The sequence below is a fragment of the Diceros bicornis genome, chromosome X (genome assembly GCF_020826845.1).
Source record: "Diceros bicornis minor isolate mBicDic1 chromosome X, mDicBic1.mat.cur, whole genome shotgun sequence".
In the NCBI taxonomy this organism is placed as follows: Eukaryota; Metazoa; Chordata; class Mammalia; order Perissodactyla; family Rhinocerotidae; genus Diceros; species Diceros bicornis.
The window spans coordinates 100,254,741-100,280,666 of NC_080781.1; the positions used below are offsets into that span (position 1 = coordinate 100,254,741).

General features: G+C 46.5%; 1 protein-coding gene across 1 annotated transcript in view; it reads left to right on the forward strand.

The window, feature by feature from the left end:
* FRMPD3 (FERM and PDZ domain containing 3) overlaps window positions 1–25,926 on the forward strand; it is a 128,543-nt gene that overhangs the window by 84,103 nt on the left and 18,514 nt on the right. The window contains 7 exon segments of the mRNA XM_058536461.1: window positions 4,283–4,390; window positions 7,014–7,145; window positions 8,610–8,729; window positions 14,800–14,936; window positions 15,272–15,398; window positions 17,517–17,606; window positions 19,337–19,516. Of these exon segments, the coding sequence (XP_058392444.1) occupies window positions 4,286–4,390; window positions 7,014–7,145; window positions 8,610–8,729; window positions 14,800–14,936; window positions 15,272–15,398; window positions 17,517–17,606; window positions 19,337–19,516 (891 nt within the window). The 5' untranslated portion in view covers window positions 4,283–4,285.

The window sequence follows — 25,926 nt, forward strand, 5'->3', positions numbered from 1 at the left end:
TACAGGGTGCCAGGATCCTCATGGTGCTTAGAGAAATTTGCATCTCTAGCACAGTAGCTTATACTCAGAACAAGTGCTCCATGGACATCTTTTGGCTACTTGATAGAAGCAAGAAGGAAGTAGTGGTTTTCTGAAGATCCGGAGAAAGAGTGGCTGGTGAAGTTGAGCTCTCTTCACGTTGAAGTGATCCTGTAACTCCTTGTCTTGACTGAAGAAGACTGTGCAGTGAAGGGTGAAGCAGCCTGGGGAAAATGATACAGACTCGCATTAAGTCGCAAAGCTTTTATTAGGCACTTGCTGGGTTCCCAGCACCACAAGGGATGCAAAATAAATACCTGTTCCCTACCACCGGATACCTCACAGTGATGTTGGGACAAGTGGTTCAGATTGAGACAGTATAGAATCCGTCACTGGGTGGTATGGTTTTGAGGAGCAGGTGATGCTTGGCAGCCCATGCCATATAGCTGTCAATCTGGGGGGTCATGGCCAGCCCACTGTCTTTCTCACTGCTTTGTGGGGTTTACATGAGCTGAGCTGTCTGCTCCAGATAAGCAGATGAGAAGATGTGGGTGGAGAGCAGAAAGATGTATATTAAGCAGTCATGGATTATGGCCCAGAGTCCCCCAGGAATCTGCAGAAGTTGATGATATCCCGTGGAGGTGGGGGTGGGGTGGGGATAGCCGAGCTAACAGGCATTTCTGTGCTTTTGCAGGCTGTCGCAGGCTGGGCTCTCCAGAGGCACAGCTGCAGTTGAGAGAAGCTAGCTGGCCAAGCCTGAGTGGGGAAATCAGCGAGGTGCCAGGCTCTTCCCTAGTTCTCTGAGGCAGTGCCATTCAGAAGAAGGGATAGAGGACACAGGTGTCTTCCGTCTCCATTTCCCTGACTCTTATCCCCAAGCTCAGCCCAAGCCCTCCTCCTTCCCTGGTCAAGGAAGGCAGCAAAACCCAAGGGACTAAGGGTCCTCACTGGGTAAGCCATCTGAATAATTGGTGATTGGATTCCATGTCAGTCCTAGCAGAAGAGGTTGAAGAGAAGCTGGGAGTGATGACAGAGAGAAAAGGGAGCAGTATGGAGTCCCTGCAGATCAGGGTGAAGCAGACCCTGAGGTCCAAGTCACTAAGGGGACATTTGTGTCCTGAGCCCTTGAAACCCAGAGGAACTGTGACTTGAATTTGGAAAGTACAGACAGGTGCAACCTTTCTCAGCATTACAGAGTATAGTAGTCTACCCTTATCTATGGGGGATATGTTCCAAGACCCCCAGTGGATGCCTGAAGCCACAGATAGTACCAAACCTTATATAGACTATGTTTTTTCCTACACATACATATCTATGATAAAGTTTAATTTATAAATTAGGCACAGTGAGAGATTAACAACAATAACTAATAATAAAATAGAACAATTATAACAATATACTATAATAAAAGTTACCATAGATCTTAGCAACCTCGGCATATGATTTTTTTCTTTCCTTATTAAGTCTAGAACTTCTACCTTTTCACTTAAAAGAAACACTTATGGCTTCTCTTTGGCACATCCAGATTGCCAGCATCACTACTCTTGTGCTTTGGGGCCATTATTAAGTAAAATAAGGGTTACTGGAACACAAGCACTGCGATACCATGACAGTGGATCTGATAACTGAGATGGCTCCTAAGTGACTAACAGGCAGGTAGCGTGTACAGCATGGATACGCTGGACAAAGGGATGATTCATGTCTCGGGTGGGGCAGCGAGAGATTTCATCACGCTACTCAGAACAGTGCACAACTTGAAACTTACAAATTGTTTATTTCTGGAATTTTCCATTTAATATTTTCAGACCACAGTTAACTACGGCTAACTGAAACTGCAGAAAGTGAAACTGTGGATAAGGGGGGACTACTGTAATCAACCAAAGCCAAGCCAGCCAGTGAAGAACTCTCTCCCGTCCGCTCTCCTCCCTATTTCCCCCTCCTTTTTTCTCCCCTCTTTTTCTCTCACTTCCACTCTCCCTTCCCTACTCTCCCCTGCCTCCACCACAATTCGCCCGGCTATACTTCACAACTAGCCACAGGCAGAATCAAGCCCTTGCTCAAGACCAATCTGCATACAAATCCCCCAGAGTAGCTAGGACCCACCCAGCGTTACTTTTGTTGCTCCTGGAGAGGCCACCAGGTGTGGTGTGAGGCTCTGGTCTGGGGGAGAGACTGGCATCAATCTTCCCACCCTAGCTGTGCTCAGGAAATTACCTGATAACAAAACAGCATCCCACCTCACCACCGCCACCAGTATGGACCGTAGCAGCCTCACCATTGGTCGGGACCAGGGGAGTCCAGGCCCAGGTGACTTCAGGCTGTCTTATCATCCCTTTCCCTTTGTATTCCAGGACTTTATTAAGCAGCCAGAGCAAAAATAAATCCTGTGGGCGTTCCTTGCCAACTCTATTTTTAAACAAAATCAATTAAGTAATTATCTGAGTCCAACCCAGTGTGCTAAATAAAACTTGCCACTGCTGAGCGTCACCAGCCTGGGGATCCGGGGCCTCTGGGCTTGGCAGGAGCGAGGCATCTTGGGATTAGGAAGAGAACCAGGGAGTCACACTTTTCCAACTTTTTATCCCATCACTTCCCACCATGGCTTGAGTCCTGGCTCCCTACTGCTGCTAACCACAACTCGACCCAGGAGGACTTGCTTGTTCCTATTTTCATACTTTGTCCATGATAGTCCCTAGATCTAGACTGTTGTCTTCTGGCCTCTCTAATAGTCTGCACTCACCATCTCCTTCAAAATCAAAATCCAATTCACCTCATCTAGAAAACTTTAACTATCTTATATTTGTTGGTTTGTTTTGGTTTTATAATTGTTCTCTAGTAGATTTGTGCATGTGTGCCAGGTCACCATGAGAAGAGTGTAAGACTAGACCTGGGTCCTCTGTTTCTGCTGTAGCCCTCATGGGGCTTAGCCCAGTGCTGGGCATAGAGTAGAGGCTCTATGAATGTCCACCGAATTAAGGAATCTGGCCATCTTATGCAGCTTTTTGGTTGCTATAGAACTGATGATCTTGGCCCAGGGAAATGGTTGGATTCTCCTGATGAGTCTAATCATTCAAGTAAGCACATATTAAGCACCTACTGCTCATATATTAAGCACCCATTTATTGAGCATCAACTGTGTGCCAGGAACTCTGCTTAATGTCGGGACTACAACGATTAAATAGGACATGGTCATTGTTCTCTGAGTTCACCATTTGATTGTGAAAGACAGACATCTTCAAAAATATGATAAGAGCACTGAGAGGGGTGTCTATAAGTTGCTGTAAGAAGACATGGGAACACCAGGACCAAGTACCTGACGATATTGAACCGGTCTTTACAGAATTCATATTTAAGCTGCGTTTTGAAAGATGGGTAAGAGTTTGCCAAGGGGAGAAAGAGGAAGGCAGAAGGAACCGTCTTTATGTCACAGATATTTTTTGAGAATTTAACATGCACCACTCTATAAGTAAAGAAACGCCTGGGCCCGGAAAACTCTTGCTAAGGAGTTATCAGGTGTTCAAAAATGGGCTCTGCCGATGGTTCTCAGTCAGGGTCAGCACTGCCTACTCTCAGAGAGCTTTGGGAAGTGTCTGAGAGTGTTTTTGGTCATCCCAACAACTTGGCGTGCTGTTGGCAGTTAGTGTCTCAGGGTCACAGATGCTAAGTGTCCTGCAGGGAGTGGGACAGTCCCTGAATGACAAATTGTCAGAGGTATAGAGGCATGAAAGAGCAGAGTGGGTACCTGGAATGGCAAGACATGACTCTGGAGAAGTAGGCAGGGGCCAGGTCAGAAAGGACCTAGGATGCCATGAGGGAGGGGGAATGGCAGAGCAAAGGCATGGATGTGGAGGTGATCTCAATGTGTGAAGGGCCTGGTGGAAAGGGCGGTGTCAGAAGATAAGAGCAGGTGAGTGAGGTGGGCTCCTGAGGAGGCCATCCATCAGCCCTTCAGTGTGTGGTGGTCTCTATGGGCCAAGCACCGCCCTAAGCTGTGAAGCTTTGAGCCACAGTAGACTGTGGGTACGCTATGACATCAAATGAAGGGTGAACTTTTGACATGGCCCAATGTCTTCTTGGAGAATTTGGTTCTGGTCTCCATATAACGTTATTATTGATCTGCTCTTTCCTCTGTCTCTTTGTCCTTCCATACCTTTGGCTTCCTGTCTCCTTCCCTTGCTCCTCTCTCTTCCTTTCTACACCCCTCCTCTGGCTTCCATCCTTCTAAATGAGCCCCTCTCCTTGTCCTTTCCTTGCCCGTTCACAGAAAATGATGAAGAAGGAAGCTCTTCTACTCATCCCCAATGTCCTGAAGGTTTTCTTAGAAAATGGGCAGATCAAGTCATTCACATTTGATGGCCGGACCACTGTAAAGGTACATACAGAGTCTCCTACCTTCACTGGAGCACACACAGCTGCTGGTCTGCAGGTTCCTCTGAGTCTGCACCAAGCTGCTTGCTGCTGGAGCAAGGTGGCTTTTGAGCTCCCGCTGCTGTGAGCACGAGGCTGCAAAAACACAGTCCTCGGATGAGGATGGTGGGGGAATAGTCTTTATGTGGGGGAAATTTGTGTGCCCAGCTGTGTGCTAGTGATTGTAAATGTGTGTGTGTGTGTGGGCACGCATGTGTGTGTGTGCAGGTGCGTGTGCACACATCTACTTGGGAACTTTGTGTCTGTGTTACGCTGGGCCCTTCAAGACTCTTAGGAGCTAAGGAGTGTGAAGATCATTAAACCATTTATAAAGCAAAAGTGATTTATATTGATACAATAACACCTATGCAAATTTACACATAGAAATCAACAAACACAGTGTCTTGGGAGATTAGCTTAGCCATGCCTTGCTTCTTAAATAACAACCATATCTTAAGCACTGAACCAAGATTTGAAAAGTCCAGCAACAGTCCCTTTGGCGATTCCTTTCACAGGAAGAGCAATTACTGAGCTGTGATTCTTAATGGCTCAGCCAGGCATCTAAAAGTTGTAGTGATACCCTTAGTCCTGAGGAGGAGAGGCGATGATATGATTAACCCCCAGGTTCCACTTTGCTGTGGGACAGAAGTATCCACTCATGCTTCTTCTAGACTCTTTCCAGAAGGAGAGTGCTATCCCCAGAATGAATGTTTCCATGCAAACGATGCTGCCCAGGTGTTCAGAACTGGCCTTGCCAATGGTTCTCAGCCAGGGTCAGCACTACTCTCTCCCAGACGGCTTTTGGGAATGTCTGAGGGTATTTTGGGTCATCCCCACTGTTTGGCATGCTACTGGCATTTAGTGTCTCAGGGTCAGAGAGGCTAAGTGTCCTACAGGGAGTGAGACAGTCCATGAATGATGAAGAATTGTCCTGCCCAAAGTGCCAGTGGCACCTGAGTTGCAAAACACTGGGCCTAACCTGTGTTGATTGAACTGAGAGTTTCTTTGGAAGGCTTAGGCCTGGGTGGGTCCCCCAGGGGATCTAGGACAAAAACACACCCCTTAGGGTGCCCTGGGATGGTCTCTTGGCTATTGAAGGTCTCAGTTTATGGGATAGGCATGGAAATGGAACTAGGCCACCCAGGGATGTCCACGTGCCCCTCCTCTGGATGTGGATATCTCTCTGTGTTAGAATCCTCCTTGGTTTTTATTCATGGGTTGGTATGCCCGTTGCAGATCTGTCTCCACACTGGAGCATTTACTCCTCTCTTTCCCCTTGGAGGCTTCCCTGAGCGTTCTCCTACTTCGCAACATCACCACCATTGTTGCTTCCAGGTAGCCCCAGCCTTCCAGGACAGCAGTGTCCCCTGACTTGTGATCTCACCCTGACTTCAGGGGGTGCAATGACTATTCACTGGAACTTGGACAGGCTGCCAAGCCACTTGTCTCAGAGAGATACCTGGGTGAATTGACAGCCTTGGCACGGGGCCGTTACACTTGTAACACCAGTTGGCAATCACCAGCTTGGCTGTCCACAATCCCAGTGCAGCCGAACTGCAAAGAAAACCTCATTTGTCCCTGCCAGAGCTCCAGCAACACTGGCGCTCCTGTGACTACTTGGATAATACAAAGAGATACTCTCAAGTACCCACCAGTTTCCATCCTAACATTTGAATGGCTAAGCGTCTTTTAATGTTCGCTGAGGGGCTTGTTTGGCAAGCCTGGCTGTAAGGGAGCTTCTCATTCCCAAGCCTGCTTCTTTCCAGCCTTTGGGGGCTGAGCGATGCTGACTCCACGAACACACACACTGGAGCCCAGTGTGCGCCAAAGTCACAGCAGATAGATGGCAGGAGTCTCAAAACTGACGTTTGGGCAGCCCCCACGGATATGTTTCCAGACACCCTAATATTAAAAGTAGGGCAGCAGAGCAGACGGAGCCCAGAAGTAGTCAGATTTATGACTGTACACAAGACATGTGACATAGTTCCTCTGCCTGGACACATTTTTCAAGTTGCTAAACTGATCATCTCTAAAAGCCATCTACAATCAAAAATGAACATTTTGCCAGTAACTCAAGTCATTCAATTTAGATTATGAATCCAGAAATAGTCTACTTTTTATTTATATAATTGTGGATTTTTCTTTTTTTAATTGCTAAGTTGATGGACAAACCAGAGTGAACATTGTGACTTATGCGAGAAGGTGAGGGAAGAACTAGTACAGTGCCTGGCACATAGTAAGCACTCAGGAAATAATTTGTTGAATAGAAGGAGAGAGGGAAGGCCATGACTTCTTTTGCCATATGCCTAGTGAGGCCAAGTGCAGAAACACCTCCTCCAGCTCCTGCTCCTTTGGTGTTCCCCAGGGCCCAGGCCTCTGAACAGCACTGATGGGTCACTCTCCTTATCCTGGAGCACAGTGCCTGGGCCACCATAAAGGCCGGTGTCTGTCTGGCCCACTTTCCCAGCCTCAGCCTTCTCCCCAGGACTATCTTTCTTGGTATTCAGTCTCCCTCTCCCACATTTAGTGCTTAGAGTAGCTTAGACCTGGAATGGATCTCCCTGTCAAGGCTCTTTTTTCTTCCACAGGATGTGATGGTGACATTACAGGACCGTCTTTCCCTGAGATACATTGAGCACTTTGCTCTTGTCCTTGAGTATGCCGGGCCAGAACAGAAACACAAGTTCCTGCTTCTCCAGGACAAGCAGCCCCTGGCTTATGTAAGTGACTCCTTCATCCTGGCTTGATACCTTTGCATGTGGCCTCTACATGAGAAGAGGACTTCAGGCACTCTCTTTCTGGAAAATTCATAATAGTATGCCCAACCAGTTCCCAGAAGTCACAGTTCTCAATCAAGTTCTGTTCTTCCCACCTCCAGAGGGCTTTGGGCAATGTCCCTTGTGACCTAAAATGGGCATGAAGATTGTCAGTTTTGGTCTCTACTGGGAAAAGTGTGGGGTGGTGATTCACTGCACTGCTCCCGGATTGCTGAGTTGAAGGGCAGTGTCAACTCTCCTGCCTCCTGGAAGCCCTGCCTGCTAGACTTTTCTGCCTCTGAGAGGAAACGTGGCCCTCAGGTGAAGGCTGTAATATGGAAGGGTCGGTGAGTGGAGTCTATTGAGCCCAGTGAGGCGAGGACAAGTATGGGCTGGGAATGGCCTGAGTGGAGCCAAGAATGGGCAGCATGTCACCCACGTCAGCTTTCAAGGCAGAGTAGGAGAAAGAGTCTTATCTCCCTAGCCTTTGCCATATGGAAAAGGGCTGGGGAAATTCAGGATTGCTGGATAGTATTTCACCAACGGTGAAGCACCAAGAAGAGCCAGAGAGGCAGCCACGGTCAATCAGTATTCCTGGAGAGGGAGGGGGAAGAGTTAGAGAGGGACAGTTAGGAAGAAATGTCTAATGGAAGCAAAACAAAAACCAAAATCAGACACAAAAAATGAAAAGATTTTAGGAAAGAAAAATTCTTCAAGTGTAGCTCTCAGCCAAATGCTGTACAGAGACTTACAGGTTCCCACCTGTGAAGGGAAGGTTGTGGATGTCCTGCCTGGAGGGAGGCCTGAGCGCCTCCTGGCCCCTCAAGAGGCCTTTTGGGTCCAATTAGTCTCTTGTTCCAAATGGGATTTTAAACTTTATTACAAAAAAAAAAAAAAAACAAACAAACCTCAAACATACACCAAAGTAGAACGAATTGTATAATGAACCCTCATTACCCATGCCAGCTTCAGCAGTTACCGAAATATTGCCAACTTGTTTCAGCTCTACCTCCAAATGGGATTTTAAATCTTTGATTTGGCTTCTAATCAGCAACTTACTTTGCTTGAGGCTGAGCCCCTCTGCAAGGTAAAGGCATTAGCCCCACAGCAAGAAAAGAGTTGGGGAAGTTCCCAGAAGCCCTTTCTTCCTACCTAGTGTCTTGGGCCTTAGATTGTTGATAAAAGGCCAAGTCCTGGATAAGTGATTTGAAAATTCTAGTCACTTTGGGTCAGAAGGCCAGAAAAGAGCCGGCTCCTCATCACTTTCCCCTAAAGGTAACTAGAATCAGCCAGGCAGGAGACAGAGTGGGAAACAGCATCCCACTTCTGCCCTAAACCCCGCCTTGAAGAGCCACTGCGCTGGCTCCCACCACCTCAGCCATTGATCCCAGATCTCTTTTCCTCCCACCTCTTGTCCCTGCAATTCAGGTGGTGCAGCGGACACACTATCAGGGAATGAAATGCCTCTTCCGGATAAGCTTCTTTCCCAAAGACCCTGTGGAGCTGTTGCGTCGGGATCCTGCTGCTTTCGAGTACCTGTACATTCAGGTAGAGTCTGGCTTGGGGATACACAGACAGACAGACCAATGGACTAACAAGCAGGCAGGCTGTTCTGCCATCACAATGAAGTCGCTATGTAAGTTTTCCCAATCTCCAGGTGGCTCTGAAGGTCCTTTCCTTTTCTGCTACCGTTATAGGCCAGGGCCAAGTTGGTTGGCCTGGTGACCTGAGCTGACTGTGGCTCCAAGTCTTGTCTGTTTGTCTGGACTGACAAACAGACTGATCGCATCAGTTTTCAGGAGCAAGCGACGCCACTAACTCTGGCACCATGACAGGATCCCCAGGTTTAATAAGCCCATTTGGGTAACAGAGGGTCCCAACCCCCAATGCCCAGATCCAATAAGGAGATGATTCCCAATTTAGTTCATTGAGAAGCATTTGCTGAGCACGTAGTCTGGGCCAGGCCCTGTGCTAGGTGCTGGCAATCAAGGTGAACAAAGAACTGTTCTGGCTCGCTAGAGCTCCTAGACAGATATGAGCCCAAATGAATATAAGACAGTGTGACAGGCACTGTGATGATGGCAGGGTGCAATATCAGTAGGGGCACCCAGGAGTTTGCAAACTCTCCATGGGAGGGGCATAGTGAAGGCTTCACAGAGGAAGTGATACATGCACACTCTTAGCCTTGAAGGATGAGTGGATGTTTGCTGTGTGCAGAGATGCAGTGGAGGGGGCACATTCTAGGCAAAGGGACTTGCATCTTCAAAGCCTTGGTGGCATGAAACAGCACAGCGTGATGAGAGAACTGTGAGTAATTTATTAGGGATGGAGTGCAGAATGTGAAGTAAGGAGCAGCAGGAAATGGAATAGGGGAGACTGGAAGCAGGTGGTAAAGGTCATGGCAAGCACAGGCTTTAAAATGGTTTAGGCTGGGCAGTGATTCTCACAGTGTGGTCCCTGGACCAGCAGCATCAGCATCAACCAGGAACTTGTTAAAGATGCAAATTCTTGGGCCCCACTCCACTCCTACTGAATCAGAAACTCTGGGGGTGAGCCCTAGCAATCTGTGTTTTAGCAAGCCCTCCAGGGGATTCTGCTGCCTGATGGTGTGTGGCAACCACTACTTTAGGGCAGTGCATCTTAACCCTAGCTGCACATGAGAATTATCTGAGAAGCTTTGAAAAAGAAGGGTTCTACTCCACCCAAGACCAAATAAAGCAAAATCTATACGAGTGGGGTCCAAACATTGATATTTTAAAAATTTCTCAGGTGATTCTAATGCACAGCCATGGTAAAGAAATTCTGCTGTAGCATGGGGGCAGAGAAATGTGGAAAGGTGAATAGCCTACTCAGATGAGCAATTTCAAAAGATCACATAGTGCTGAGGAAGCACACCAGCTAGGGAGCTATTGCAGTTACCCACAAGAGAAATGATGGGGGCCGGAACCAGGGCAGTGATAGTGGTGGTGGGATGGGATTCAAGAGATATTTAAAAGGTAGAACCGATAGGCTTTGACTCAATGAGTGTCTGGTAGAGGTGGTATCATTCGCCGAGTTAGAGAACACAGGTAGTGGAATGGGTATGGGGAAAAGATGAGTTCACTTTGAGATATGTTGAATTTTAGGTGCCTATAGGACATACAGAGTGCTTGATGAGAGGGAAAAAACTTCAAAACTCATCTCTGATGATGTCTCTGATAGAGATACCTGGAGATGTGCTATGAGACATCGTGATTGTCCTTTCTGCCCCTTCTGACAACGCCAAATGTTAGGAACATTTCTCAAACAGCCTCAGGTTCCTTTACCAGCACTCTAGGGGGCAATGAGTTGTGGTTCCTCTATGAATTTTATAAATTTAGTTCTTACTTTGCCCTAAATTTCTTCATTCAAGTTTCCAGGGATCATCTTAGTTCGAATATTTTGGAATTTGGTGACAAGACCATGTCCACCCTCTCTCTCCCCTTCGTGATGATATGGACTTCAGCTTTATTCCTTCTTGTTTATATTGAACAGCTTGATTCAGGTCTAATTGACACATAGCACACTGCACATATTTAAAATGACAATTTGATAAGTTTTGACATATGTTTATACCCATGAAACCATCACTGCAATCAAGATATTGAACATATTCAACACCTGCAAAAGTTTCCTCAGGCTCCTTTGTAATCTGTTCCCCTCTGTCCCCAGGCAACCACTGACCTGCTTTCTGTCACTGTAGATTAGTTTGCATTTTCTAGACTTGTATGTAAATGAAATAATACTGTATGTACATTTATTTTGGTCTGGCTTCTTTCACTCAGCATAGTGATTTTGAGATTCATCCATGTTGTTGTGTGTATCAGTAGTTCATTCCTTTTTATTGTTGAGTAGTATTCCATGGTATGGATGTACCAACATTTGTTTATCAGTTCACCTGCAGTGGGACATTTGGGTTGTTTCCAGGTTTTGACTACTACAAGGAAAGCTTCTATGAACATTCATGTACAAGTCCTTGTATGATGTATGCTTTCGTTTCTCTTGGGTAAATACCTAAGAATGGAATGATTTGATCATACAGTAGATCTACCTTTCTTTAATTTCTTAGAGGAACTCCAATACTGTTTTCCAAAGTGGCTGTACCATTTTATATTCCTACTAGCTATGTATGAGAGTCCCAGTTTCTCCACATCCTCATCAATACTTGGTATTGTCAGTATTGTTTTTTATTTTAGTCATTCTAATAGTGTGCAGTGGTATCTCCTTGTGGTTTTCATTTGCATTTCCCTAATGGCTAATGATGTTGAACATCTTTTAATGTGCCTATTTGCCATCATGCATCTTTTTGGTAAAGTGTCTATTCAAATCTTGTAGCCACTGTTTTATTGGGGTGTTTGTTTTCTTATTATTGAGTTTTGAGAGTTATTTATATATTCTGGATGCAAGTTGTTTGTTGGATATGTTATTTGCAATTATTTTCTCCCAGTCTCTGGCTTGTCTTTTCAGTCTCTAAACAGTGTCTTTTACAGAGCAAAAGTTTGAATTTTGATGAAGTCTAATTTGTCAATTTGTTCTTTTATGGATCGTGCTTGTGGTGTCATATCTGAGAAATCTTTGCCTAACCCAAGGTCACAAAGATTTTTCTCCTATTTCTTCTAGAAGTTTTATCATTTTAGGTTTTACATTTAGGTCTTTGATCCATTTTGAGTTAACTTTTGTTTGTGGTACAAGGTATCAATCAAAGTTCTTTTTTTTTCTTTTGCGTATGGATATCCAATTGTTCCAGCACCGTTTGTTGAAAATACTATCCTTTCTCCACTGAATTGCCTTTGCATCTTTGTCAAGAATCAGTTGTCTATATATGTGTAGGTCACTTCTGAACTTGATTCTATTTCACTGATCTACTTGTCTATTTTTATGCCAACATCACACACTTTTGATTACAGTAGCTTTATAATAAGTCTTAAAATCTGGTAGTGTTTGTCCTCCAACTTTGTTCTTTTTCAAAGTTGTTTTGGCCATTCTAGGTCCTTTGCATTTTCATGTGAATTTTAGAATTAGCTTGTCAATTTCTACCAAAAAGCTATTGTGATTCTGATTGGGATTGTGTTGAATCTATAAATCAGTTTGGGGAGAATTGACATCTTAATAATATTGAGTCTTGCAACCCATGAACACAGTATATTTCTACATTTATTTAGGTCGTCTTTAATTTTTCTCAGCAATGTTTTCTAGTATTCAATGTATAGGTCTTTCACATATTTTGACTAATTTATCCCTAATTATTTCATAATTTTTGGTGCTATTGTAAATGTGTTTTTTGTTTGTTTTTTGTTTTTGTTTTTGTTTTTTGGAGAGGAAGATTGGCCCTGAGCTAACATCTGTTGCCAGTCTTCCTCTTTTTGCTTGAAGAAGATTGTCCCTGAGCTAACATCTCTGCCAATCTTCCTCTATTTTTTGTATGTGGGACGCCACTGCAGCATGGCTTGTTGAGTGGTGTGTAGGTCCACACCCAGGCTCCAAACCCATGAACCCTGGGCCACCAAAGTGGAGTGTGCAAACTTAACCACTACACCACCAAGCTGGCCCCCAAATGTTTTTTTTGTTTGTTTGTTTACTGCAGTAACATTGGTTTATAACATTGTAAAAATTTCAGGTGTACATCATTGTACTTCTATTTCTGCATAGATTACATCATGTTCACCACCAAAATACTAATTACAACCCATCACCACACACATGTACCGAATTATCCCTTTCACCCTCCTCCCTCCCCCCTTCCCCTCTGGTAACCACCAATCCAATCTCTGTCCCTATGTGTTTGTTTACTGTTGTTATTATCTACTACTTAATGAAGGAAATCATACGGTATTTGACCTTCTCCCTCTGACTTATTTCACTTTGCATTATACCCTCAATGTCCATCCATGTTGTCACAAATGGCTGGATTTCATCGTTTCTTATGGCTGAGTAGTATTCCATTGTGTATATATACCACGTCGTCTTTATCCATTCGTCCCTTGATGGGCACTTAGGTTGCTTCCAAGTCTTGGCTATCGTGAATAATGCTGCAATGAACAGAGGGGTGCATGTACCTTTACAAATTGGTGTTTTCAAGTTCTTTGGATAAATACCCAACAGTGGAATAGCTGGATCATATGGTAGTTCTATCTTTGATTTTTTGAGGAATCTCCATACTGTTTTCCATAGTGGCTGCACCAGTTTGCACTCCCACCAGCAGTGTATGAGAGTTCCCTTCTCTCCACATCCTCTCCAACACATGTTGTTTCCTGTCTTGTTAATTATAGGCATTCTGACGGGCGTGAGGTGATATCTCATTGTAGTTTTGATTTGCATTTCCCTGATAGTGATTTTGAACATCTTTTCCTGTGTCTGTTGGCCATCTGTATATCTTCTTTGGAGAAATGTCTGTTCAGGTCTTTTGCCCATTTTTTAATTGGGTTGGTAGTTTTTTTGTTGTTGAGATGCATGAGTTCTTTATATATTTTGGAGATTAAGCCCTTATCAGAAGTATGGTTTGCAAATATCTTCTCCCAATTGTTAGGTTATCTTTTCGTTTTGTTGATGGTTTCCTTTGCTGTGCAGAAGCTTTTTAGTTTGATGTAGTCCCATTTGTTTATTTTTTCTATTGTTTCTCTTGCCCGGTCAGACGTGGTGTTTTAAAAGATGTTGCTAAGACCGATGTCGAAGAGCGTGCTGCCTATGTTTTCCCCAAATGGTTTTGATTTTTAATTTAAATTTCTCTTTGTTGCAAGCATGTAGAAATACAATTAGTTTTTGTATATTGATCTTATATCCTGCAATTTGCTAACTCATTATTTCTAGTAGTTTTTTTGTAGATTCCATTGGATTTTCTAAATAGATGATCATTGATGAAGCATTCCTTTCCACTCTCTCCTATGCTGTAGTGATACCACTGTAACTCCCTAATACCATAGCTCGTCCTGGTTTCACCTCAACACAATGGGCAACTGGTCTAACCAAGGCTGAATCATTGATAGCTGGAATTCTGACCTTCAGGGTTTGGGAGTTGTCATACCCTTGGCCAGTAGTTCTAGGGGACCCCTTTTAGGATAGTATTGAGAAGACTGACTCATCATTGCTTTTGACCTTCAGACCCCAAGGAACAGAATATCTGCCCCATCCCTGCAATCCATCTCTCGCCCTGGACTTCTGGGCCAGAAACCTGTAGAGAGCCCCTCCCAATGTCTCTCTTCCTTTGTTTCCATCTGAACTAGTAGAGGAGACTTGTATGGCTGGGGAGTGAGTATAGGCCCCCAAGAAAAGGTAGATAAGCCTCTTGTAATGGGAGGAAAGAAAGGGAGAGGTGCCATGTCTCACTTTTGCAGAGACCTAGATGTGCCTTGTGCCTTGACATTGTGTGCACCTGTCACTGAGAACAAGGCTGTCCAATATCTGCTGAATGAAGTAAATAGTATCTCTGAGACCCAAGGTTCCTCTGTTTTTTATTCCCCAAGGGCAGAACCTTCCTCTTCTCCTTGGTCTAGAATGTCTTACTGACACCATGATTCTTTTCTGGGATGTAAGGGAGTAGATCAGGGGGGTATGGAGGTATTGTCTCCTTTAACTGACAGATTTGGACTGCCTTCTCTCACAGAGTCGGAATGATGTTATCCGAGAACGCTTTGGAATGGACCCCAGGCCGGAGATGCTTTTGGGCCTTGCTGCCCTCCACATCTATATCACTGTCTCAGCCACACGACCTAGTCAGAAGATCTCACTCAAGAATGTAGAGTGAGTTGCGCCGGGGCCCTTAGGGATGGGGGCAAATAGCTGTGTAGGGAGAAAGTGCAATGGTTGAACTGTGCTATGCTTTTCGGGAATGTAGCTCTGGGATGGGAGTGAGAATTGGAGTTCCTCACACCTAGACCATGATGCCCTTGAACTACAGCTTCTACTAGGAAACTGTGGCCAGTGTTATTCTCCTGCCCCGACCCTCTTTCTCTTTCTCCTAGGCTCCATTCCTCCACCTTTGCCTCTCAGATTCAGTCAGTTTCTGCCTTACCATCTTCCTTTCTCTGTCCTACTTTGCCTCTCTCACTAATTTCTTACTTTTCTTCTGCTTTTAGGAAGGAGTGGGGCCTGGAACCCTTTCTTCCCCCCTCCCTCCTGCAGGGCATCAAAGAGAAGAACCTCCGGAAATCTCTCTCTCAGCAACTGAAGGCCCACCAAATACATCCTTCCAGTGGCACCAAGGTACCCAGAGTAGGCCATTGGGTACCGTGCTCAGGCACTAGCGGCCATGGGGGACTCTTGCGTGGTTTCCCAGCAGGTCTGGTCTTCCAGGGATCCTCCCCGCTGTTTTTGACTTGGGTACACATCCAGCTTGGCTGGATATGGGGGACGATTGTGGAGAGGAGTTTTCCCTAAGCCTGAACCTCTCCCAGAGACCGTTTAGTAGCCAGCCATGGAGAGAGCACAGGGTCCTCAAAGTAAAGGGGCCAAGATGTAGGAGGAGAAAATTCTGGGGTCATTTCACCCATTTAGTCTGTGCTGATTGGGCACCTACCAAGTGGGCAGCACTGGACATTGGGGAAGCACATGTTTTCCATGGAAATGACTGCTCTGTCCCTCATCAGCTTTCTAATTCATCAGTCCTGGGATCGGGAATTCTGGGAGATAAAAGTCTAGCACAGTGGAACAAGGCCTGCCCTGGACAGTGGGTCACTGGGCGGTATGCTGAGGCCTTAGGTCACTGCTGTGCTCTCCTGCACTTTATCAGGTGCCCTCAGAGGTACTCCTACTCCCTGTTCCCCCAACTCTGCAGGCCCTTCTCAGGCTTGTAAGGCTCAATCTGCTTGTGCTTCCTGCCCAGGAGGCAGGAGCGTGGTGAGAGGCACTAGAATGGGCATGCAAATGTAGACACAGGACACAGTCGCCCCCATATATTCCACCCATTCCAGCTTCCTTGCATTACCAACTAGCTTCTCTTTTAAGATGCAAATTTCCCCAGAGAGTTAAGCCATTTCTACCTTGCTGTGCATATTTAATCAGATTATTTTCTTCCCAGTGGAGAGCATCAATGCTCCCAACCATCTCCTCAGCAAACATTTTTTTGAGGCTCCCCAGTGTTCGGGCTGGAGATACAAAGATGGAGAAGGCCTGGTCTCCGCCCTCTAGTCAGGCACAGGGCGGTGGGGAAACATGACAGTCAGTCACAACATAGTGTTCCAGGCATGGGTGCTCTGGAAGCACGGAGGAGGAACACCCAGCCCAGCCCTAGGGAAGTGGAAAAGGCCAGGAATTGGTGCATTTGATGCCAGAGCTGCGTCTTGAAGGACAGATGGAGTTTGTCTAGATGAGTTGGGGGTCGGGGGAGAAAGACTTTCCCAGGCAGGGTGATCCATCTGTATAAAGACCTAGGGATATGAGAGAACACTGTGCATGGAAAGAAATGCAAATAGTCCAGCATAAGCAAGTACAGAAAGTGCTAGAAACATGCCTGGGGTGGGGTAGGGGCAAGAGAGAAGGCCAGAGAGGTTGGCAGGAGCCAATTCATGGAGTGCCTTGTGTGCCATGGAAATGGGTTATACTAGGCATCAGGGAGCCATTGAGGGGTTTAAGCAGGCAGCTGATGTAATTAAACGGATGTTTTAGGATGCTCCCTCTAACTGCAGTGTGGAAGGGTTGAGGGAAAGGAGTGTCAATACTGAAGGTAAGCTGACTGCCACCCTGACACAGGTGGGGGACATCAAGACAATGACTGTAGGGCTAGAGAAGAGGGATGGATAGGCTGGAGAGGGAGTTAGGAGGTAGACTCAAGATGATTTGGTGACTGGTGGCCCTCAGATGAGAGGACGAGAGAAGAGTCCAGTGTGACTCACAGGTTTCTGGCTTGAAGGCCTGGGGAAGCCGGTACTACCCATAGAGATTTTTCTATAAGGGGGAAGAGCAGGCTTGGGACTTAGGGGTGCTCAGGATTAAAGGTATTGAGTGGGACCCCTAGCTGGGGATAGACAGTACCTACGTGGCTATTGGGGATCTCAGGAAAGAGCTATAGATGAGGTAGGGTGTCAGAGTTGGGGAAAGGTGTTGGAATTAACCTAACAACAAAATGAGTAAGCTGGATTCTTAAGGAATGAGGATCAGGAGGCAAAAGAAGAGGTTAGAAAGGGAGATGGGATGCTAGGGGCAAGAGCTATCCAAACTGGAACCTTCTTGCAGTTTTTCCGAGGGTCTCCTCCCACAGTGTGGCTTGCTGAATAGTCTGACTAGTGCCTGTCCTAAGGTGTTGACACTCCTTCCTGAGAACATGGGTATGCGTTTCCTGTGCAACTCAGGTGTCTCATATTTCTGGGTGGGTTGTTTCCACAGGGCTCTGCAATTCAGGCAAAGCTCCAGTATCTTCGAATTCTGAATGAACTTCCAACCTTCACAGGCGTTTTGTTCAACACTGTGGGCCTGGTCAGTGAGGGCTGTGGGGGGGAGGGAGCCCTTTGTCCTTGGGTTGGGGGATAGGAGGGATTCCAGTAGAACTTTAGAGTAGCATTCTCTGTCAGCAAATATTTCTGAAGGCCTTCCCTCCTCTTCCTCCTTCTCCCTCTCCCCTCCTGTGATGCTCTGGTCCTACCTCTGGTAAAATGGTAAAGTAAGAGGCAATATTTGTTTTTAGTATCCCTCCATGATCCTTTTGTGTCCCCTTTCCTCGATTTCAGCGGTCAGCAAACTTTTTCCATAAAGGCCCAGATAGTAGTAAATATTTTAGGCTTTGCAGGCAGGCCATGCAGGTCTCTGTCCCAGCTACTCAGCCCTGCCATTGTAGTGTGAAAGCAGCCATAGACAATGCATAAACAAGTCAGCGTGGCTGTGTTCCAATATCTCTTTATTTATGGACACTGAAATTTGAATTTCATGTGATTTGCACATCTGACAAAATATGGTTCTTTTGAATTTTTTCCAACCATTTAAAAATGTAAAAAACATTCTTAGTTTGTGGGCTGTACAAAAATTGGTAGTGGGCCAGATTTGGCCCCATGGGCCAGAGTTTGCCAACCCCTGCTCTTATTTCATTGCCCTTCCCGATACCCCTGCAGCCCCCCACCTCAGGCTTCCTGAGTCCACATACTTCCCCCTGCCTGTCCAGGACCTCCACTGCAGCAACCCCCCTCTCAGGCAAGTGGGGCACAGCTGCCCCCCCTAAGACTTTGCCTTCTGCTAGTTTACCCTAGTGAGCTGTGGTGAAAGGAAATTCACATCATCTTGCTGACTGGATCCAGGTGCTTCTCATGCTCTGGGGAACACGCTGTCATGCTCGTGGGGTACACTGATAGAAAGCCGCTTATCAAAGAAAGTGTCTATAGCAGATGGAAGACGTTCCTTAGGGTAACGCTAATGCCAGGGAATGGGCCCGCATAGGGCTCTGGCTTGATGGCGCCAAGGAGCCTGTCAGGACCACTTAAGGGAATCCAGTCCCTCAGGCACAGAGGTAGCCATTTACATACTGAGATCTGAGGATCACTGAAAGCCCACTGCCCTCTTCCTCCACCCCCACACAACCCCCCACCACTGCTGAAATTCTTATAGGCCATTCCTGTGGGTTCAGATTGCTGTGGTGCCTATTGAAGGGCAAATATCTTCTTAGGAAGGGAGATCCCTCCCCCCATTAAGCACCCAATCAGCCCTTAACACCTTAGGCAGAGTTACTTTGTCAGTTGGGCTTTTGGCACTGATGAGAAGTGCAAGTTTGAGTGGCTGTTGTGGGAGAGGGGAGGTGGTAAAGATCAAACACAGGATGCCACTGTTCAGGCACAGCCCTGGGTAGGGGCCTTGAGAGGCCTGCAGCAACAAATGGAAAGTCCCCGGGGCTTGGTAGGAAGAGGGTGCTGCGAAGGCACCAAAACAAACCTCACCTACTTCACAATTTTGCTAGAGCCAGCCCTGCTGCTATCCACTTCACTCGACCTGCTGCTGAGGCTAAGGTGTCCATTTAGACCAATGATCTGGGGCCCTGCCCCAGGAATAAGGGTGTCTCAGATCATTTTTGCCTCAAGGTTGTCCTCCTGCCCTGGCACTGAGCCCCGGATGTTTCCAGACCTCCCAGCAGAACTGGTCCAATGCCTGTTTTCTATTTCCTCCTCTCCCCACCTCCTCTGCCCTTCTTTCTTTGAATGCTGCCCACCATGCTTGGGCACCAGGATGAGAAGCAGTCTGCCACCACTCTCCTGGTGGGACCCCGTCATGGCATCAGCCATGTTATTGACCTCAAAACCAACCTCACCACTGTGCTGTCCGAGTTCAGCAAGATCAGCAAGATCCAGCTGTTCCGGGAGAACCAGGGCGTGGCCCGGGTGGAGACCAGCATCATGGATGCCAAGGTAAGCCAAGCTTTGAGGGCTACTTCTCCCCAGGGATGGGCCTTGGGAACAGAGGAAGAAGTAAACTTAAGAAAGAGAGTTTGAGCCTGTTAGGTGAGGTTCAATGGTTTAGACCCTGGACCCCTTTGGGCTCATCTTTCTTTCCCTTCTCAACCCTATGGGACATGCTCTCTTGACCACATGTTAAGGTCAGCCAGTGCTAGGGGAGGCTGGGAAGTGTCAGATGAACTCACTAGAAGTCTTCAGCAGAGGACAGGAGAATTGGAGAACTTGGAGCTGCCCTCAGGCCATCTTTCTTGTGTCGCAGCACACACACATAATTACATTCATGTGGAACACTGGGGTAAATGGACCAGCTCCAGAGACTCTGGCCACCCCAGACCATGCCTGGCTGCCCCAGAGGCTGAAGGAATATGTGCACACCAGTTGGAGAGTCCCGCCATAGACACACACACTTGAAATCATGGAGGAGGTGTCTGAGTATGTGGACAGAACCGAGGGGATCTGGGGACACACGGAGCAGGCAGAGGCTAGTCCTCATTTCACCTCCCAGACTCTGGCTCTTCCAGAGCCTTATAACCTTTCCCACAGATCAGCTCCTTCAGACTGGCAAGCAGCTGTCGCCTGTGCGGAGTCTGGCAGCCGTGGTCAAACGCCCCCTCCGTAGCTCTCCTGTTTGAACACCCAGTGACCAGTGTGGGTGGGGGGCAGGCCCGCCTGCCAGCTGGCGGAAGCTGTTAGAGGAGGTGCAACTTTCCTTTCATAAAGGATTTCCCAGGGGGAGATGTCGTTAGCAGATTAAGTGGAGTGTTTGCTATTTCTAAAAGAGCAAATTATTTACTTTATTTTTGTCTTTGTGAAACCCAGAAAGCTTTCATATGTTAATTTTCCACCTGTGATTCACAGGATTCCCATTGGTTTAGGAAGCTGCCTAGAGCTGACGTTTAATTGGTTTGTGGCCATTTCCTCAGCCAATGATTGCTGCCCTCCTCAGATGTTGTTGGGTGAAAAACCAAATGGACAGGTAGGGAGGGGGGAGGAAAGACAAGACAAGAGAGGGAGATGTGGCTTCCTGAGAAATAAAAAGGGTTTAAAACAGAGAAAGAGCTTTCCAGGTGAGTCTCCCTCTGTGTTCTACAAGTGATTCTCAATATTGGTAGCACAATAGAATTTCCCTGAGAGCTTTTTAAAAATACAGATGCCAGGGTCCTGCTCCCAGAGATTGTGATTTAATTGGTTGGGGTGCAGCCTGGGCATCATGATTTCCTTATTTTTCAGTTCCCCAAGTGATTCTGTGGTACAGCCAGGTTTGAGAACCACTCATCTCTGGGACCAGAGCTCTGGGAGGAACCAGGCCGAGCAGGGGGTTGGTGGGTATTGCCTGAGTGAGGAGCACTATTCTCATTTCTAGTAGCAAGCCAGCCTCAGTTGTGGGCATGAATGCTGCCTTAGAGGGGCTACACACTTACTGGGGAGACTAGCCCCCCAAAGACACATGACCTGCCTTAATAACACAACATCAGAACATGTATGGAGCTCTGGAATCAGACAGACAATGTTCAAATCCCAGCTTTACCACTTCTTAGCTGTGTGGACTTGAAAAAGTGTCTTAACCTCTCTAAACACTGATTTCCTCAACTGCAAAATGAAGTGCCCATCTCAAAAGGCTGTCGTTCGGGATTAAATGAGAAAATGTACATAAAATGTCTTAGCACACTGCCTGACACATAGTAAGTACTCAACAAATGAGAACTGTTATTTTTTGAAAAGCAAAACAGCAATGAAAAAAAGTTAATATGAAGTAAATTTTGTAGACAAGTATGGTGTAGAACATGGAACAAAAGAACATGAAGGGGTAGGGCGGGCCCCGTGGCTTAGCAGTTAAGTGTGCGCGCTCCACTGCTGGCGGCCCGGGTTCGGATCCCGGGCGCACACCGACACACCGCTTGTCCGGCCATGCTGAGGCCGCGTCCCACATACAGCAACTAGAAGGATGTGCAGCTATGACATACAACTATCTCCTGGGGCTTTGGGGGAAAAATAAATAAATAAAATTAAAAAAAAAAAAAAAAGAACAGGAAGGGGTTAACCAGAACTGGCTTCCCACAAGAGAGTGTTTTAAGCTGGATCTTGAAGTGATAGGCATGGATTAGCAGAGAGAAGTGGGATGTGTTCACAGGCAGAGAGCAAGCATGGAAATAAGCAAGCCATATGTGCAGGTCGATAAGTATAGTTGCTTGGCTGGAGAGGAGAATAACGAGAAAAGAGATTGGAGAGATTGGGGTGGGCAGAACAAGCTGGATAAAAGCTTCGAAGGCCAGTCCGAGGAATTTAGATGCAATGTGATAGAATAGTGTAAATCCACTGTAGGCCCTTGAGCAGAGGAGTGAGAGAATGAAAGCTGACTTGGACCAGTGTGCCAGATGGATGGGAGCAAGGCTAATGTGAAACTAGGGAGGCGAGGAGGGGACCATGGTGCTAGTGCAGGGGTGAAGTGATAAGGGCAGGGCATGAGCTGGATGCAGTGGTAATGAAAAAGAGTGAATGTGAAACATATAGAATCACTAAGTGTGCACATGTATCCCCACACTCATTCCTCTCTTGCACATACAATGTACACATCTTATCATACCTAGCCCTTATTGCCTGGTGCCTGTATCCTGAGTGCACTGAAGAATGATGCTATGAGCGCAGCACACAGAGGGTCCAAATCACAGGAGGGTGGAGAGGTGAGAGACTACATTAGGTGATAAATGGGAGATCATGTTGAGGAATGGCGGGGGCTTGGAGAAGGTTGCGCTTTGCTGAGTGGGAAACAGCGAATGATTAGGTAGGTGATACAACCATCATGTGGTAGATAGTTCAGGTATGCCCTACTTTAAGCAATTGATAAAATGCATATGAAAAAATCACAGGAGAATTATCCACTTTACATTAGAATGTTTCTGCTTTGTAAAAAGATTTATCGTGTGCAGTAAGCAGAATAATGGCCCCCCCAAAGACGTCCGTGCCTTAATCCCCAGAACCCGTGAATATGCTGTGCTATATGGCAGGAGGAAATTAAGGTTGCAGATGGAATTAAGATTGCTAATTAGCTGACCTTAAATTAGGGAGATTAGCCTGGGTCCAGTGTAATCACAGGGTCCTTATAAGTGGAAGAGGGAAGCAGACGAGAAGGTCAGTGTGATGCAGTGTGAGAAGGACTCAGCCTGACCTTGGTGGCCTTGAAGATGGAGGAAGGGGCCATGAACCAAGGAATGAGGGTGGCCTCTAGAAGCTAGAAAAGGCAAGGAAACCCATTCTCCCCTAGATCCTTCAGAAGGAACATAGCCCCACCTACACTTGATTCTAGCCCAGTGAGACTCATGTCAGACTTCTGACCTCCAGAACTGTAAGCAAATAGATATGTATTGTTTAAGCCACTAAGTTTGTGTTAATGTGTTACAGAAGCAAGAGGAAACTAATATACCATGAGATTCCTTCAAGTAGGAAGCTCTCCTACACTATACTAAAGATATGATTTGATTGGTAAATGGTCTACTCACATTCAACTTTTGCTACACAAAATCAGGCACATCTGTAATCAGAGATGTCTGCTATGTGCATCACTAGTTAGAAGTCAGTGCCCTATGAAACGGGCAGGGAAGTATTTATCCCTTTCTCATATAAATTGGCAGAGGCAGGATCAATGATATAGTGGTGGGAGGGAAAGAGGAAGATTGAGGGAGAAAAAAGATCCAGATTTCCATTTGACAGTCATTTAGTAAGAACCTACTGTTGCCAGAAAGCATGCTAAACTCAGTGGGAGATACAAAGATGAAAAAAAAGAAAAGAACGTGGCTCCTTTCCCCCTCAAGAAGCTTACTGTCTTGCAGGAGAGAAAGACGTACACCAATGCATGGCATACTGAAGGAGGTATCATAGGAGAGGTACCAAGAGTGTGTTAGAGTACAGAGGAGAGCAAAATTAATTCTGGCTGGGGGATTAAGGAAAGCTCCCTGGAGGTGCTTTATATCAGCAATATCTATGGTTACCGAGGGGTGTCTCTCCCCATATATGTGCACAATGGGAAGGATTTGGAAGGACCGAGTCTGGGAAGCTCCTTACTAGAGAATGGCTTCACTGGGCTCAGTGGGAGTCTATCCTTAGCATCACTGTGGTGCTGTAACCAGTTCGCACAGGAGCATAAGAGCCAGTTGGGTGCATCTCTCCTAACTCTGCATTCAATGATATCACACTGATAACTTGAAAGTGTCCGTGGTGGGAGTATATACACCAGGGAAATTGGCAAACACTACAAATCAGAGAACTGGTTGTTAACGGTTGACCAGCACACCACTGCATAGGGTATACTGAAGACTGTCTGAATTTCCTTGACAAGGAACATGGAAGTCAGAAGCCAGACTTGGCCCATTTCCCCCTAGATATGCCACTCTGGTCTGGGAATATTCTGGAAGGGCTTGGTGAAACTAAGGTTATTTCCTTAAAACAGTAGTTCTCAGCTCTGACTGCACATTAGAATTATGTGTGGAGATTTAAAAACCACTGGACACCCAGGCCTTTCCTCTCAGACCATTTAAACCAGAATGTCTGGGGGTGAGGCCAGCAGTATATAGATTTTTAAAGCTTCCTAGGTAATTCTGATGTGCACCAGCCCTGAGAACCACTGCCTCGAGGTGATATTCTGCCTTGCCCCTCAAATTGGCTGCCCAATTAGCCTTTCCCAGTGCTGTGGAGGCAAAAATCCAAATGTACCAGTCCCCTGGGACTCAAGGACCATCATCTTGTACCCTCGCCCTTCTGACCCCCTGGATTCCCATCCCTTTCCTGTTTTCAGGGATGCTAGAGTGAGCTGAGGCTACCACAGGGCCAGTCCACTCAATAGTTGGCATCCCAAAGTGCTGGGTGCCTTCAAACTCCCAAAGCACCCTGGGAAGGAGATGGGGCTGGAGCATGTCAGATTAGCCCCTGCTATACCTTCTCACAACTGGCCATGCCTCCAACTCCATTCTCCTTTTCTCTTTTGCCATTTGAAGATGGCTTGGGCTTATTTAGTTACAGTTCTCACTCAGCTTACTTGCTCTTAGTGGAGTGAGTGTAAGGTAGTATGCAGATATCTTTCTCCAAGAGACAGCAGTCTGAGACTGAGGTACCATTGGGCCATTACCATACCCCGTTACCACAGAAGCACACAAGAGGAGGGGGAACAAACCATCAAAGGAACGTCCCAAGGGATCTCTTGTGGCCCAGTGTGTTTCCTATTCTCATGTTTGAACTTGATTACTCTAGTGCTTTCTGTGGGGACAAGTATTACATTAGATGTCATGATCATTAAAATCCTATTTAAAATAAAATGTTGTTTTTGAAGGTTTCTAAGAAAACCTATTCAACCTCTTTGCTTGCCTGCCTTTGATTTGGTTTTTACCCCCGCTGGCAAAAAGCGCATCTGGGTTCCTTTTACAAGCTGCATTTGGCCCATACTGGGGCCCAGTTGGCTGTATGGGGAAGCAGAGAGGCTCCTGATGTGCTGTGCTGAGCCAGCTGAGGCTGCACTTAGCCCTCTCTGTGCACAAGATTTTGCCTTCGTGCTCCTTTATTACCGACATTGGGCTATATTTCGGGTAAGAAGTAAGAGGGGGAATTGAAGTGAAGTCACACAGTTAAGTCAATAGCCAGTTAGTCACTCACCCTCCAATCTGTCCATTAGACAGCCACCCAGCCAGCCAGGCAGCTAACCGGTCAGGATATCAGGCTGTCAGGCATTCTGCCTGTCCTGAAGCCAGCTTGTCAGCCAGGGCGTCAGTGAGTCAGACTGCCCTGGAGCCAGCTAGTTGGTCAGTCTGTCCATCAGTCAGCCAGCCAGTCAGCCTGTACTGTGGTCAAATGGTCCCTCATTCTATTTGTCAGCCAATGCCATTTTCTCAAAGAAGCTCCCTCTAGCTTCTGAAACCAAATTAGTCACACATGCATATATTCACACCCACCCACCCACACATCGATCCAGAACATTCTATGTTATGATAGCTCTCTGTACTTTTCCTTCATAGCGCTTATCATACCTTGCACTCACGCTCATTTGTGTGATTATTTGGTTTGTCTTGTTTCCTGCTAGATTATAAGTTCCATGAGGTCAGGAACTGTGTTGGCTCTGTTCTGGGATGAATGGCTTCATCTCTCAGTGGGTCTTGCCGTCCCTGAGCCATCTAGACACTGTGTAGCAGCTTTCTGGGTGGACAGAGCAGGGCACAGGAGCATTTCAGCCAGAGAGAACAGCATAGGTTAAGGTATGAAGGGGTAAAAGAACATGACATCCCTGACAAACTGTAAATGATGTGTCATTGCTGGAGCATAAGGTGAGGGTGGGAGGAGGGCACAGGCAGAGTTAGTGGGAGATATGCTTGGAGCTGTAG